At 42.5% G+C, this 14,933-nt stretch overlaps 1 protein-coding gene across 1 annotated transcript in view; it reads right to left on the bottom strand.

Moving 5' to 3' along the window:
• Positions 1–14,933, bottom strand: part of LOC138599584 (thyrotropin-releasing hormone-degrading ectoenzyme-like) — a 182,802-nt gene that overhangs the window by 38,852 nt on the left and 129,017 nt on the right. Inside the window, exons 9-10 of the mRNA XM_069671317.1 lie at positions 9,510–9,575; positions 8,697–8,875 (exon numbers count right to left, since the gene is read on the bottom strand). Coding sequence (XP_069527418.1) covers positions 8,697–8,875; positions 9,510–9,575 — 245 coding nt within the window. The remainder of the gene's footprint in view (positions 1–8,696; positions 8,876–9,509; positions 9,576–14,933) is intronic.

Raw genomic sequence — 14,933 nt, 5'->3', positions numbered from 1 at the left:
AAAGGAGGGAAAAGGCTGAGCCTATACAGTCGACGTGTTTATCTGTGTGCTCAAACAACCAGACACATTCAATGTAAGCATAGAGGGCAGGGATACTTAATATTCTGTCTACTACATCGTTCATATACTGTATTACATAAATAATGCGTCAAGAGACAGTGCGTTTTATTATATTATTATATGTTTTATACACATGCTGCGGTCTAAATGACTTATAGGTGCAACAAGTTTCCCACCGACAGGCTCAGATTGTTACTCAAACTGACTGACAGCTGCACAGAAAGGATCCTACAGAGAGAGACCTTTTTGTTTCAGAGGAAGACGATTCTTTAAAGCCAGAAACATAAGTTACATCGCTCTCTTCAACGCCACCAGACTCCACTGACAAAAACAGCAATTTTACCTCATGGAATTCAGGAGTTGCTGGTCTACCTCGGCATGGACCTGTTAGTCTTTTTTGTGTTGCACAAATGTTGTAGGATCTGGACTAAACATTTTAAACACCAAAGTCTCAAAACAACAACACAAACAAACTAACTGATTGAGGCAGCGGTAGGGTAGCAACTCTTGTGTTCCTGAAGGTAAAATCACTGTTTTTCTCAATGGAGTCTGGTGGCTTTGAAGAAAGTAGAGTAACGCTTGTTTTAGGTTAAAAAATGAGCATGTTACTAATTTACAAAAAGGTCTATCTCTGTAGGGATCCTTTCTGTCATGTTGTCACACACTTAGAATAACAATCAGAGCCTGTCAGTGGAAACAACAAGAACTTTTAGTGGACGCCACAAAGGATCAGTGGAGTCACGGCTGCAGGTGGGATAACTGGAGCTGGACTCAACTTTGACCCCAAAATATGCACAAAGAGGACCCTGGTTAAAAAAGTCAAGTCAAGTGTGAGTACGTCTTCCCCCGCTGTTAGTCTAAACCCACAAAGAGCCGTTAACATGTTGATAATGAGACATGAAGAGGGATAGTTAGCTGAAGAGCTCATATGGAACAAATGGCTTCCTGCAGCTTTTATCAGTGACCAGAAGATGCTGTTAAAACACACACACACACACACACACACACACACACACTGCAGCAGCCTCATTAAATGTGAGCAGCACTGTATGTGAGCTCTAATGACACGAATAAAAGACTCACTTACGTGTGTCATTAAAAGCCCTCAGAGTTTTTAGTGGACTCGTTTTCATCCAATTGATTTATATTTTAATTAAAGTGTTTTTTAAGTACAGACAGAAAACAATCAGCAATTAATTTATCATTTAAGAGAGCGTGCGTGTGTGTGCGTGTGCGTGTGTGTGTGTGTGTGTGCGTGTGTATGGTAGAGGTCATTGTAACACAATCAGCCACAGAAAAGACCCATTTACCAATCGCATAACAGCCATCTGTCGCCGCGGGCAGGCACCGATCAATACGGCTGCCCGGCAACAAAATATTTAATCTGATATTTATATCAACATGATTGACAGGGGTGGACCACAATTACACACACATACACACACACACACACACACACACACACACACACACACACACACACTTAAAGACACAGTCAGCAGAACGGACAGCAGAATGTGTTTATTAATATTTGATCGCGATGAAGCCTGTATTTATTTAAAACAACAGTGTGTGTGTGTGTGTGTGTGTGTGTGCGTGTGTGTGTGTGTGTGTGTGTGTGTGGTAATGGTTTATTCATCAAAGGCAGAGCTCAGCTGAACACACACACACCCTCACACACAGTTACACTGTTAGTTTAGAGAAAGGCTGTATTAACACATCGACAGGGGAAACTTGAGAAACTCTTCAGACGCGCCGTCATCTCTCCGTCTCTCCGTCTCTCTCTCTTCTTCGTCTTCTTCTTCCTCATTAAAAAAACACTTTGACCCCCAGTTGTACTTTTTATTTTTAGTGTCTCAAAATTCAAAGTTAAAAATTTAAGCAGCAGCTTCGGAGTACGAGATATCAGCCCAGTAATTGGCCCAACCTGACAGACGTGCTTTTTGGAACAACAGTGGAGCTAGTTGCTGCTTTTATCCCGTAACATGTTTGAACGCACGACGGGACTTAAAACAATACGAGTTCAAGACTTCCCTCTGCTAATATGGCAGTTAGAGTGTTTCTCTTACGCACTGAGCAGAACTAATGTCACTGGAGAAGACGAGCTGTGATTGGTCACATCCAAGAGGGGCCCAAATGGGGGACCAAGCAGATAATTCAGACCTCAGTTTCCCTGGAGGCCCCACAAGGGTAAACACAGATGGGTCAATGAAGGGTCCTTGATGAGGCTCATAATGTATTAATGAAGCCCACTTTGGACCAATCCAGTACCTATGGTGCTGTCTAAATGGCCTGCTCGTGCCCAGCCCATGTTTGTATGTTCTCCTGAGGTGCTCTTGTGGGTCCTACTTGGACGTGCTGCCTGGGGTTGAGTCAGCCGTGCCTCTGGGCCAGGACATGGAAGAGATGTATGAATTCACTGTCTTGTTGTCGAACAGGGACACGGATGTAGAACAGTATTACATGAAGGAGCTTTGAAACTCAACAAACACGAGCAAAACACGACAAAAAAACAAACAGTGAAGCTACAAAAGTCCATGAGAAGCGTTAGGGTTAGGGCTACCACATCGACAACCCCTTAGGGGAACCACTGAGTCCTTCAGGGTCCTGTTTGGACCTTTATGTAGTTTCTGATCGTCTAAAACACAAAGTGAGTTTTCCAGTTAGATTCAAATATTTGCACAGAGCTGGCTGATGAGTCCTTTTGTCTGCACAGGTTGGGTTTTGGTCTCGACACAGGCCCAGCAGCACCACACTGAGAGCAGGCCTGGTGAGTGCAGATAGAGGAGAGTGGAGAACGTCCAGAGAACACTGGCACATCCACACGCTGGCAGACTGGCAGGCGCAGTCACGGACATCAGCGGGGACACCTCGCTATCACCGGCCTCTCAGTGAGAGCTGCACACCACCAGCAGCTGCCTCCACAGGATCAGCTCATCCACAGGTCTGCAGTGGGCTCGTTCTGACAGGCCCGGACACGAGCGCGGTGTTCGCGCTCCTCACACGAAGGAAAATCGACTGGAAGTCTTTAACGCTTCTTCAGGTTGTTGTTTACAAGCAGAGATGCAGGTGAAACAAGCTGCAGTGGACGGCTGTATTGATTTTAGAATAAGTGTTTGTCCCATCAGACGTTTATGACACAGAAAGCTAAAGAAACACTACATGAGGTGTCTGAGTGCAGCCGCTGCTCACAGACCTCAAACATCCCCTGACAGTCTCTTTACATCACACTGACCCGAGCGGCTCTGCAGACATGAGAAGGAGAGTTTGTAGGATCAGCTTTAAACCTCTGACTGTGATCAGTCTCCCCATTCAGGGCCATCACACACTCGTCACTCAGCCTGAGGCGTGACGCATGTTTAGCAGAGTCATTTTTAACTACCTTTTTAAACTGAGAGAAGGATTTTAGTCCGCTAGTAAGCTAACGTTAGCAGCAGCTCAGCTCACAGCTCCTGAAGTCCATCTGAAAAGTTAACAGCTGTAATCACCTCATCTGTTTGTTTTGGATTAAAGGAAACTTCTGTGCAGAATTCGGCTCCTGTTTTTAACCTCTTCAACGCTGAATCTATCGAAAAACAGGATGAGCACCAAGAAACGAGCTCGCAGCACCTCAGTTCGCAGCCCCTCCTGCGTCCGCTGAATTAGACCGTCAGAGAAACACTGATTTGTAACGTTAAAGTGCTTTATTCTGTGTTTTTTACCAGTTATTATCCATGTGTCCACATGAAGACTGAAGGGCCGTACGATTCAGTTTGTAAAGTTTAAAGCCAGCCATGCCTTTGCTCATTAAATTAAATCCACGTTTACTCTGCTGAAAACAAAAATTCTGAGATTCTACGTCTTAAAAAAAGGAAATACATCTTCTGTTGCCGTTGTTTCCTCAAAACTACCATTAAACATCTTAAAATAAGCAGTTTTTATAATGTTTCCATTTCTTAATGTTTAATTAAGATTAAATTAACATATTTTTGCCCTCTGGTAGTTTTTAATGGCTGCTTTTAAGTGGCTCATATTGAAGTTATTTTTGTCAATCACAAAGTGTATAAATAAACTCAATGAATAATTTATGACTGTCCTGTTTAGCATTAAAGCTAATTAAATCAGGTGATTTCTTTAGCTGCAGCCACAGAGGGAGTCGTGATGTGTTTGAGTTCAGACTGACGTCCTGTTTCATATATTTTCAGTATCATTAGTCGGACCTCATTGTTAGCTCTCCTCGTCTCTTTGTCTGTCAGCTCGCGTCTTTAAAAAGCGTTTATTTGCCTCGCTGCGTCGCTTCTTTGATGGTGACAAAATGAAAGACGGGAAATTGAAAAGTCTCTCTCAAACCACCAGAGACGCAGGAAGAGAAGAATGTAAAGTGTCTGCCTGAAAATAAACGGATCCTTAAAATGTCACCTTAACACTTCAAGTTAAGAAATACAACTAAAGTTTGAAAAGACACATTTTTATATTAGTGAGAGAAAAGAAGCTCCAGTTTTCTTCTTAAGGCAGACGAGTGGCTGTCAGACAGTGACAGGTGGTCGGCCGTCATCACTGAGTTCTGGAGTAACTCGGTCAGGCTTTAATTATTAACGTTTTTGTGGCTTGATAAACCGAAATCTCCCTAAAGCAGAATTCAAGTAAAGACAAAAATAACGTACTCACACGCCCCAGTTTACATCAGTGTCAAAAATAAACTACAACAGCTGGAGCCTTCATTCTTTCTGCAGATTAAAGCTAAGACTTCTGTCTTTCATTCCACCAATGTTTGTTAACCAATGACTTCATGATGTTGAGCAGATGCCCCATATACAGAGGCTAAAGTTCTCGACGCCGCGGCCACAGGTTCGACTCCCGCCCACAGCCCTTTGTTGCACATCATTCCCCTCTCTTCTCCCAGGACTTCCTGTCTCTCTTCAGCTGTCCTATCAATAAAGGCAAAATGGCCCCCAAAAAAATGCTTTCGTGGATGCAATCCAGCTGCTAGAGATCGTTGTTTGAATGATGCTGTCTTAAAGGATCTGAAATAAACTAGAATAGAACTAAACTAAAATAGCTAAATCCTTCATTGGTTTGGCAACAAAAAGCTTTCGTCTCTAGCCTTCACGTTGTACGATGGTTGATGACGTTGTTACGTTACGTCACATTAAAACATGGTTAAAAAATGCTTTGTTGGCCGCTAGAGCTCATACTGTAATAATAGTAACAGCTGTAAGAGCTAGAGCATAACTTACACAACCTTTAAGTCTAACAGATTATAGGAACATGAAGCATTTTAATCCGCCACATGAAATGACATTACAATAAACCAAAGTTAACACTGTATTTCGATTGCAGATATTATAAAATGTGATTAAAATCTGCTCAAAATTTAAGCGTATCTAAAAAAAGTATCCATGTTTTGTTTGTTTTTTTGATCAAAATCTGAACTTTTTTTAATGTATGACCCAATTTCTATACTTTTAATTGCTGACAGAACTGTTTACCTTTGAGACAAATTCTCAAGATAAAAATGCGAAACTCTCATAAGCACTAATACAAACGCAAACAGAATAATTTCTATTGCATATCAAAGTCCCTCAGAGGAATGAGCGTCGCTAACTTCCTGTTTGTTTGAGGTGGTGTATTTTACTGGTAACCAGTCCTCCCCCAGTTCAGTGTTGCTGTGAGGAACTTTCAAACCAGCCTCTCCTGTGATCTGGCGTCAGGGCCGTTCACTTTCAACTCCACTGAGGATGTTAAATATCTCAGCAGCTCAGATAGCAAAGCCTCCCAGATGAAAAACGCACGTATGCTGATGCCTTTCTACATGTCAGTGACGCCCTCTGATCTCTTCTCATAAGCGCTGAGTGCGAGTCGTCTTCACTAAAGAATCAAACGACCGAGTGGTAAAAGGCACCGAGTGCTCCAAGGGTTGTAGCAGCAGCGTGAGCTTAAAGGATATCTTTGTAATTTAACGTTTTGAAGGAGATCAATTACAGAGTGTTTTTAACTCAGATGTTCATTCAGTGAGTGAACAGTGATGCCTGCTCTCGATCTATGGCACCTTTCAGCTGTTAATCACGTCTCAAAAGGCTTTCTGCAGTGTTTCTATGTATTTGTTGGGAAGCTGAAATGCTGTCATGTCATACGAAGATGTTCCAGGTTGTAAACTGTTTAAATGTAAAAATCATTTAACAGCTTTCAGACTGATCTGCGATTGAATGGACATTAGAGAGCCAAAATCTGAAGTACGACTGAGACAGATTTTAAGGTTAAACAACACATTTCAATATCTATTCTTTACCGTAAGACAACAGCTAATGATAGCATTCAGCTACTTCCTAGCTAATATTACTGTCAGCTAAGGAGTGGCTGAATCCTGACAAGCGAAATGTCTTGTAGCCATGTAAATTCTTCTGGGTTGCCGTACTTGCACATGTTGGTTTGGTCTCAGTCAGCCATGTCGCTTGGGCAGGTCATGGTTGAAATTTATTGTATAGGTAAAAGGATAATGTTCTAGGAATGTTAGCTAGGAAGCGTTTTAATACAGCTTGTGATATACAAGAGGGTATCGTCAGCGTAAAGGCGGACTTTGCTTTGATCTGTGGAGTAAAGAGCAGTGGCCTGGGGGTTGGGCCCTCATTTCCCGATATCTTACTAATGTCAACCTATTAACTAAACCATAAAAATATATATTATCAAATTTAAATGGACATTAGTCCTTGTATGAAATCCACCGTCTCTTGACTTCATTTGAATGGGGAACAAAACGCCCGGACCTCTAAACAGAATCAACAAAACCCTTGAAATGAGGTTATAAATGATGTAATCATTAGTATGAAAAGTCTTAGAGACTTATTAGTGCTTCAGTAAAGTGCTTTTTATCAAGGGTAGCAGTTTGGCTTCTTCTATACTTTTGTAAAGCCTGACTATTTTTCCTCCAGGAAGGCTCAGTGTTGTGAGTTGTGTGCTTAGTAAAGGATTTTGGACAGACTGGAGGCTTACCGGTGATATTTCCATTTCTTCCTGCATATTTCAGGATATCTCTAAGAACTTTTCTGTACATCAATAAAAGCTAAATAAATCAGGAGTTTAAGTCAACAGCCTGTAACACTGTGGGACATTTCTACGCCTCTGAACGCAGCTCTACAGGATCAAACAGCAGCGTCGGCCTCTCATTCAATCCACCGCTGCTGCCGCTGCTGCGCTCAGCCGTGACGACGGTTCTGCTAAGAGCACAACAACAGCTCCTCTTTACAGGTATTGGTGAACACCTTGGGACCACCGAGTGTGTCTGAACGCAGCCCCCTGAGACTCAACAAGAGCGGAAGAAAGAGTTCAGCTCCACCTACAACAAACAGCTTCAGTTCATCAGCTGAGGAGACCTCGGGAGCGTCTCACAGCACAGGAGCTCAGGTGAAACACAAAAGACTCGGGATGAAAGCAGAAAAGAGAACAGACGAAGAGGGGAACATGAAATAAAGCAGATAAAGAAACTTTTGGTGTGAAACTGAGTAGGTCAGAGTTATTGTACATGTCAGCTGCGGTACAAAACATGACAGAAAGAAAAGAGAGAGTGAAAACCAAAAAAGAAAGACGAAAGAAAAGTGGTGAACAACAGGTAAAAAAGAGGAAAGGAGCTGATGAAGTATTGATGGAGGAGAAAGTGGGTCGATAAAACAGCGAAGAGAATAAACTCCAGACGTTGTGAAGGACGTGAATAAAACATCAAGTGAATCAAATATAAATGAAATATAAATCATGTAAAGGTGGTAAAGAACGTGAAGAAAAAGTGGAAAAGTGCTTTTTCAGGGGAAAATGGAGGACAAACTTAGTGCTTATTGAGCTGTGAAACAAAGAGTTCCACGGGGATCCGTTCAGTGGTTAAAGAAGACATGAGGGAAGGGTATGTGGTGGAACAAGACCAACGGTCTAAAGGCCCAATAGTGTCCCCCTGAGACTGCAGTGATTGTAAGAGCCTTTGAAGTATAGTGGGGTTAAAAATGTAAAGGTTATCTTGGGCCAAAGTCAACCAAAGGTGAGGGGTCACCCTCTAAAGTCGACTGCCGCTTGTCGTACAGACTGCGAGGCTTCATACTCATATCTATGTCACTGAACCTTTGATTCCAGAGCGTAGAAACGTCTGAGCAAACCTAGAGAAGCTCGGTGTTTCCTTTTGTCTGTAGACGAGTCAGTGCTGCCTGTTAATCAAAGACTGCGTTCAAGAAGCTCAAGCTAAGCATTACGACGGTGGCCATGTTGGTTTTTTGGAGCCAGAGGTGACCGCATTAGAACAAGAGGGTTGATTCACATTAATTCGACTCTTTCCTGGTGGTTAAGTTGCCAAACACAGGTGTCAATCACCGGTATCCACATCTTAAAGAACACCCAGCTTTGTCAGCTATCTGACTGTGAATGGGAGCATCAGTGACTAAATGAACATCATGCTGTGTTGAAGAAGAAACATTGAGACCATAAAAAGTTACGGAGGGAATAAATCAGGAGAGAAGCAGCAACATTTTCTCATAGACGGCCGCCAAACAGTTGAGTCGCCCCCTGCTGGCTATTAGAAGCAATGCAGGTTTAAGGCACTCCTGCCTTATTAAGATTATGGTTTTAATATCCACACTCCCATAATTCATTCCAATTCATTCATTTAAAGTGAGTCTAACCTGTTGTTGTTCCTGACTTCCTGTCCGTACAGGAAGTGCTGCTGGCTGACAGTGATGTAATGAGTGGGGAGCTGCTCTGATTGGTTCTTGCTGATTGTAAGAACAGGGTAGCCCATTTGTAGAGTCCACCTGTCCATCATCTCTCCAATGTTGATGTCCCGCCCCTCTGAACGCATGGCCTGAAAAAAGACATATGAATAATTAATGGATATCAATGATTAATAAACAGAAATTAATTTAGATTACACTATTATATGATTTATAATCATTAATGAGGTCATTACCCCTCCATGAATAACCCATTAAGATGTTAAATAACTTGTTTAAAGCCTCTTCATTAGAGTGAAATGATTGACTCTCAGGTAATTGGAGTCTGATTGGCTGGAAGCTAAATTAAAGAGCAGCCTCACGATAACGAGCAGCACTAACGAAGATAAATCTCATTAAACAGACTCTTTTCCAGAAGCTTCCTGTGTGAAGGACAAACAAGAAAACAAGCCTCGCCTCCACCTGTCACTCGTGTCACCATGGCAACAAAACTTTCCAGGTCCCAGTCTCATCAACTGGGACTTAACGAGCGTCTCTGTGGCCTTCATTAGAAGTGCTTCGTTAAATAATTAACAGCTTCTGTCTGTCTGGCTGCTTCGTCCCTGAAGAGCAGGAAGTGGAACACTTACAGGTTTAAATCCCTGCTGAAAAGCAAGGCACTAACGCTGCACGCTGAGAGGTGCGGCTGCTCCCAAGCCTGTGAGCCAGGGGAGGAGAGTGGATGGTTCAAACCCCAGACAGGTTAACACACAGGTGAGCGTTTACCTGAGACAGTTTGCTCCACAGGTCGTCTCTGGCTGCGTTGCTGTACATGTGACTCAGCAGGTAATCCTGAAAAACAAATCAGAGTTTAAACACATCATGTGACAGGAAATGACATCATCTGTTAGACTGCAGTTGCCTTAACCGAACCGTCGATGTTCTTTTTGTGGGCATTTTTTCTTTCTGTAAAAATAAAAATATTTTAGTCTGATTTAAATTCTGTTTTCAAGACAACAAATATTTATATAAACTCTGTTTTGTTTTTATGACAGTAAAAATATCAAATCTGAAACACTGGGTTATTTGTTTTTTATTGTGAACAATCTTTATTTATGAGCAGAAATTTTAACATTCACAACATTTTAACTTAAAGCTCAACTCTTGCCCGTCTTACAGGTAAAACATGCTGAAATAAAAAAGCAACAAATAGTTGAAGCTTTGGACTGAACAGCCAAATTGGATTAAGCTAACAAAATTGGCAGTCGGGTACAGCCTGAGGGCCTGTGTCCACTGACAGCGTTTTTTTGGGGGTTGGCAGCGCAGCCTATTTTCTATACAAAACCAACACAGTTCTGCACCCTCAGAATCAGCTGTTTTTTGTTGCTCACCGGCCAATCAAAATCCAGAAGGGGCGGGACTTACGATGTCAACTTTGTCAACAACAATGGCAGAGGAGAAGCTAATCATTAAGTTTGTTTGAGGGTACAATTACAGAGCATACAGAGCGATTTAAAACAGACTTCATGACCACTACTGAAGCAGAAATGCTGCAAGCCAACTTACGTAACCTAGCAACAGTAAACGTCGGTGAGAAGCGCTCTGAAGTTGAGGTTGTGGGTGCTGCCAGTGCATAAGACTCAAACAAAACAAAGACGTTGCATATGTAATATGTGAGAAGTCAGGGTTGTGTATCTGACATGTCTCCGTCTCTCCAGTAAATGAAACCTTACTCCGTGTGCATCTGTTGATTTCAGAATGCTTTCAGGAGAAACATTTCAAAGCATCGAAAAGCGTTTGAAAGATTCTCAGTTACCAGCCAGTCTGGAGTGCAGCGCCCGCGCGGAGTCGAAAGGGCTCTGGGCTCAATCCCTGCTCTGATTCCAAACTCTAACTTTTGTGTTCTAAGGTAACAAACAAGGTGAAGGCTCAGGAGAGGATCCCGCCGTTTCAAAAGGAACATGGCGGTGCAGCAGCTTCTCTTTCAAAGCGCAAGTCATCAGTGGCGGTTTTTGTGTCTGGTTTGATCCCCGTCTGTCCCCGGTAGCCGGGTGGAAAACTCATTCCCACTGCAGTGGATTGAGGTTATAAAAGCTTACGGAGGGTGGTGGATTGTTGGGGGTTTATGATTAAACAAGAAAAGGCAAGAAAGTAGTACAAGATAACAGAGAACACCTACAGAGAACAAGCTTTAATCTGGCTCTCAGTGATAGAGAATCCCCTGTCCTCTGTGTGCGTGTGTGTGTGTGTCTGCTGTCATGGTGTGTGTGGAGGTTGATAAGGCAAGAAGAAGCTCTTTATTGGAACAAGATGACACACATGATAACAACACAGTGTGTGTGTGTGTGTGTGTGTGTGTGTGTGTGTGTGGCTTTGATAAGTACGGGTCTTTCACCTTCACTAAAGCTGACATGAGCAGAGATAAAACACCCCTCCCCCGCTTTGAACCGGATCCTGATTCCAGCACAAGCTCCGGTTTGAGCAGCATGATACACATAAACCGAACTGTTAGTGATGATAACAGACACCCTGTCAGAGAACGATGGGTCTGATTGATAACACTTTCATCAACAGACATTTCTGAACAGCTGTGAGGGTTAAGGGGGGAGATATGCTGTTACACACACAGGCTGCTAATGAGGGCTGTTTTCATACATCAAAGGATGACATGGACATCGACCTCTATCAAACCCAGCACGCGGCGTCCTCATCAGGCCACTGGCTCTTCTTCTGCAGCTGGCTGGGAACCTTTTTTGAGCCTGTTCCCTATTTTTTTTTTCATACATATTTTAGAGTCGAAATGACACAAGAGGTTTTGGAACGGCTCAGGTCGGCTGCTTCAGCTGGCAGCCATGAAACAAGCTGTGATGGCTGCAATGTAATCCTTTGGGGCAAACGCACCCGATCACTAATCATGCTTTATTTGCCACTAACTGTTATTGAAGGTTTCTGACAACATTTCAGTAAAGATCAGAACAACAAGAGACCTTTTTGTTTAAGAGTAAACTCATGATTTTAACCAACAGCTGCTGTTACATCGCTCTCTTCAAAGCTACCAGACTCCATTGAAAAAAATAGCAATTTTACTTTGCAGAATACAAGAGTTGCTGGTTTTACTGTTGACTCAATTTGGATGATGTTTTTGTGTTATTGTTCTCACAAAGATAGAGTTTGAGAGGAACCAGCCATTTAGAACAAGACAGTCAACCAATAACACAAAGTAACAAACAGATCGAAAGGGAGCAGTAGACCAGTTACTCCTGTGTCCTGCACAGTAAAATCACTGTTATTTTAAATGGAGTCTGGTGTCTTTGGAGAGATCGATGTTATGGCTGTTTCTGGTTGAAAAATGAGACTCTTACTATTTTAGAAAAAGGTCTGTCTCTGTAGGGATTCTTTCTGTAAAGTTGTCAGACACTTTGAGTAACAATCTGAGCCTGTCTTTGACAACAAAAGAACTTTTAGTGGCCATACTTTGATCTTGCACATTTCCTTCCAAAGATGAATCTACTGGGGTAATTTAAAAATGTCTTTTAGACCCAAAATATGTAAAAATAGAGCCCAGATTTATAAAAACCTGGTCCTTCCCTTTAAAACGCTTCCCATACACTGCTTTTATTTCCATGTATTACAGGCAAAGAACTCCTGAACCTCATTAACAGTCATCAATACTGTCACTGGAGCTGTCATGATTGTGAGTTTCTGGCCTGTAAATATTCTTCACGTCGATATCCAGAGAGGATTAAAACTGGGAAATGCTGATTTGTCTGAGAACTCTGATTATCTGACTTTCTGCGGAAGGATACGGACAAGGTGAACAAATATTGACGTCTCAAGGCAGCCAACGTCTTTCCTTCAAGGTGACTGAAAGCAAACCTAATTGAAGAGCTGCTGTATCAGTCTCACGATATTTACCCCCACAAGAGCTGACAGAGCTGACGGCCTGTGTACAGATGCATGCTGTAAATATGGGAACCTTTCACATTTAAAGCATCTGTTGGGATGTAAGAGGGAAGTGTATCGACAAGCTGACGGACTGTTACATAAAACGGCTCCACCTTCTGTACAGTACAACACATCAACAGTTAAACTCTGCTGATCAGATATGAATCCAGATTCTGTCACTTTCCTTATTTCTCCCTTCAGTTGTCAATAGAAACATATTTTAGCGTTGTGTTCAGCTGTACTAAGTTAAAGTCTGTGGCTGCCATTTGCTGATTTTTATTGGAACTTTCAGTCATTTGGAACCAATCTCCGAAGCCATCGGTTATCATCTGATGATGATATATCCTCCGCGAGCGACGGCCAACTTTTAGTGCAGCCATAAAGCAAATAAAGGACTCCGGCCAAGACTTCCTTTTCCACATACTGCATTGTTTACCGTTCGATAAACAACCTTAGAAATGATAATAGAGTTGGAGTGGAGACACGTCGTCTGAGAGCCGATTTGTATTTCTTCTTAAGTGAATTTCTCAGCTGCCATCAGGACGTCGTTATGTTTAACCTGCTCGTAAAACTAATTTCTCTTTGAAATCGTTCGTCCCCTCTGCAGTTAGATTACTAAATGCTCCTGGTAAATGGTTCTTTATACTTCTTACAGACTGTTTGTCCTTTTATCAGGACTGACCCTCACCCTATTTATTAATCAGTCTACTCAACATCAGTATTCATTTGTCTGCATGTCGCTGTGTTTTCCGTGTCTTTCTGTGTCCAGGCGGCTCCGAACCAGTCGCTCCAAGAGGGATCACTCTAACTTTCATGCCAGTGTCTGTTAATGGAGATTAATAAGAAGCTAAATCGTCGTCAGAGAGCTCGATCGGGAGCCAGGATGATGGACTGCCTTCCCTCAAGTTTTTTCCTGCTACACTGAAGCCTGCCGATACGTGATTGGTCAATACTACTTGGACTACAAATGGAAACCATGGGGGCGCCGGTTTATCAGCGGTTAAACCATCGGCCCCTGTACAGAGGCCACAGTCCTCGATGTGGCGGCCCCGGGTTCGACTCCCACCCTCAGCCCTCTCTCTCTCTCTCGTGTTTCCAGCACCAACTACTCTGCTCTGTATAAATAATTAAAGGCAAACAAGACAATAAAATAATCTTAAAAAACCCTAAATGATACCAAAATCCAGAATGAACACATACATTTCAAGATTTCACAGTTAATTGAATTCAAGTCCATATTAACCCCTTGCCCACTGAAAAACAGACCCGCTTATAGATGCCGATTGTCTCTTTTCCCATTGTCAGTGAAGTACACTCCTTTCTGTCTCTTTTCTGCTGCGTCACCGTCTGACGTCACAAACGTTCCGGAGACAGGGTTAGTAACCAGTGAAGACGTTACAGTGGTTAGGTCTTTATTGTATCTGTTACTCATTCAGTCTGAGCATCAAACTCGGCGCCGCAGGAGTTACCGACGGAGCATAGCATTGCGCCGGAAAGGGGGCGGAGATTAGTGTGTCGACACGGGTTTTGTGTTCCTATCAATGCCGATCGGAGCCGAGGCGATAGTTACTTTAGAGTCATGTGACCCGAGTCTGAAAGCTAATTGGAACCTTTCCCAATTTTAAAAACTATTCTGGAATTGCAAACAATAATGACAATAACTAAAGTATGTAAATAATCTTTCTTCTATCAAAGTGTAATGAAAGACGCAGCCTTTCTGTGGGAGTGAATGCTGTTGATCCTTTAATAAGTTCATCTGTGAATCTGACTTGTGTCTGTCCTCTGCCTGACTCCACAGTCTTGTGTTTACCACGAGTTGTTTTCCAAATAGCACGGGAGATAAATGGGGACATCGTGCTTTAGCTCCATGACCGTCTCATGACCGGAGTTTACCAGTGTTACTAATATAACTGCCCAGGCTCGAAATCAATGAATCACATCCGTCTTTAGGGGAACAACACGATACTTCTGTGTGGGGAGGTTTGTTTAATAATAATACTGAATCACTTTGTAGTTCTGAACTATGAGAACGGGTTGAGCTCAGTTGTATAGTTTTAGCTTCACTTTTACGCTTGTGACTCGGCTGATTTTTACATATTAAAGGGAATTATAATTTCTACATCATCATTCTCATTTTCATTGTTTGCATTTGTCTGTACCAAGAGGAGATGTTTGATACTTTCGTCTGTGTTCGTTGTGTTTGCCGGAGCATCTCTGCAGCACAATACTTCAATTAAATTCATATTGCGCCTCCTGAGATTTGAA

Source organism: Semicossyphus pulcher, unplaced genomic scaffold (assembly GCF_022749685.1).
Source record: "Semicossyphus pulcher isolate SPU_LCO1_2020_fin unplaced genomic scaffold, fSemPul1.0.p SCAF_20, whole genome shotgun sequence".
Classification (NCBI taxonomy): domain Eukaryota; kingdom Metazoa; phylum Chordata; class Actinopteri; order Labriformes; family Labridae; genus Semicossyphus; species Semicossyphus pulcher.
The sequence above is the reverse complement of the archived record's forward strand: the minus strand, read 5'-3'. Positions and strand labels throughout refer to the sequence as shown.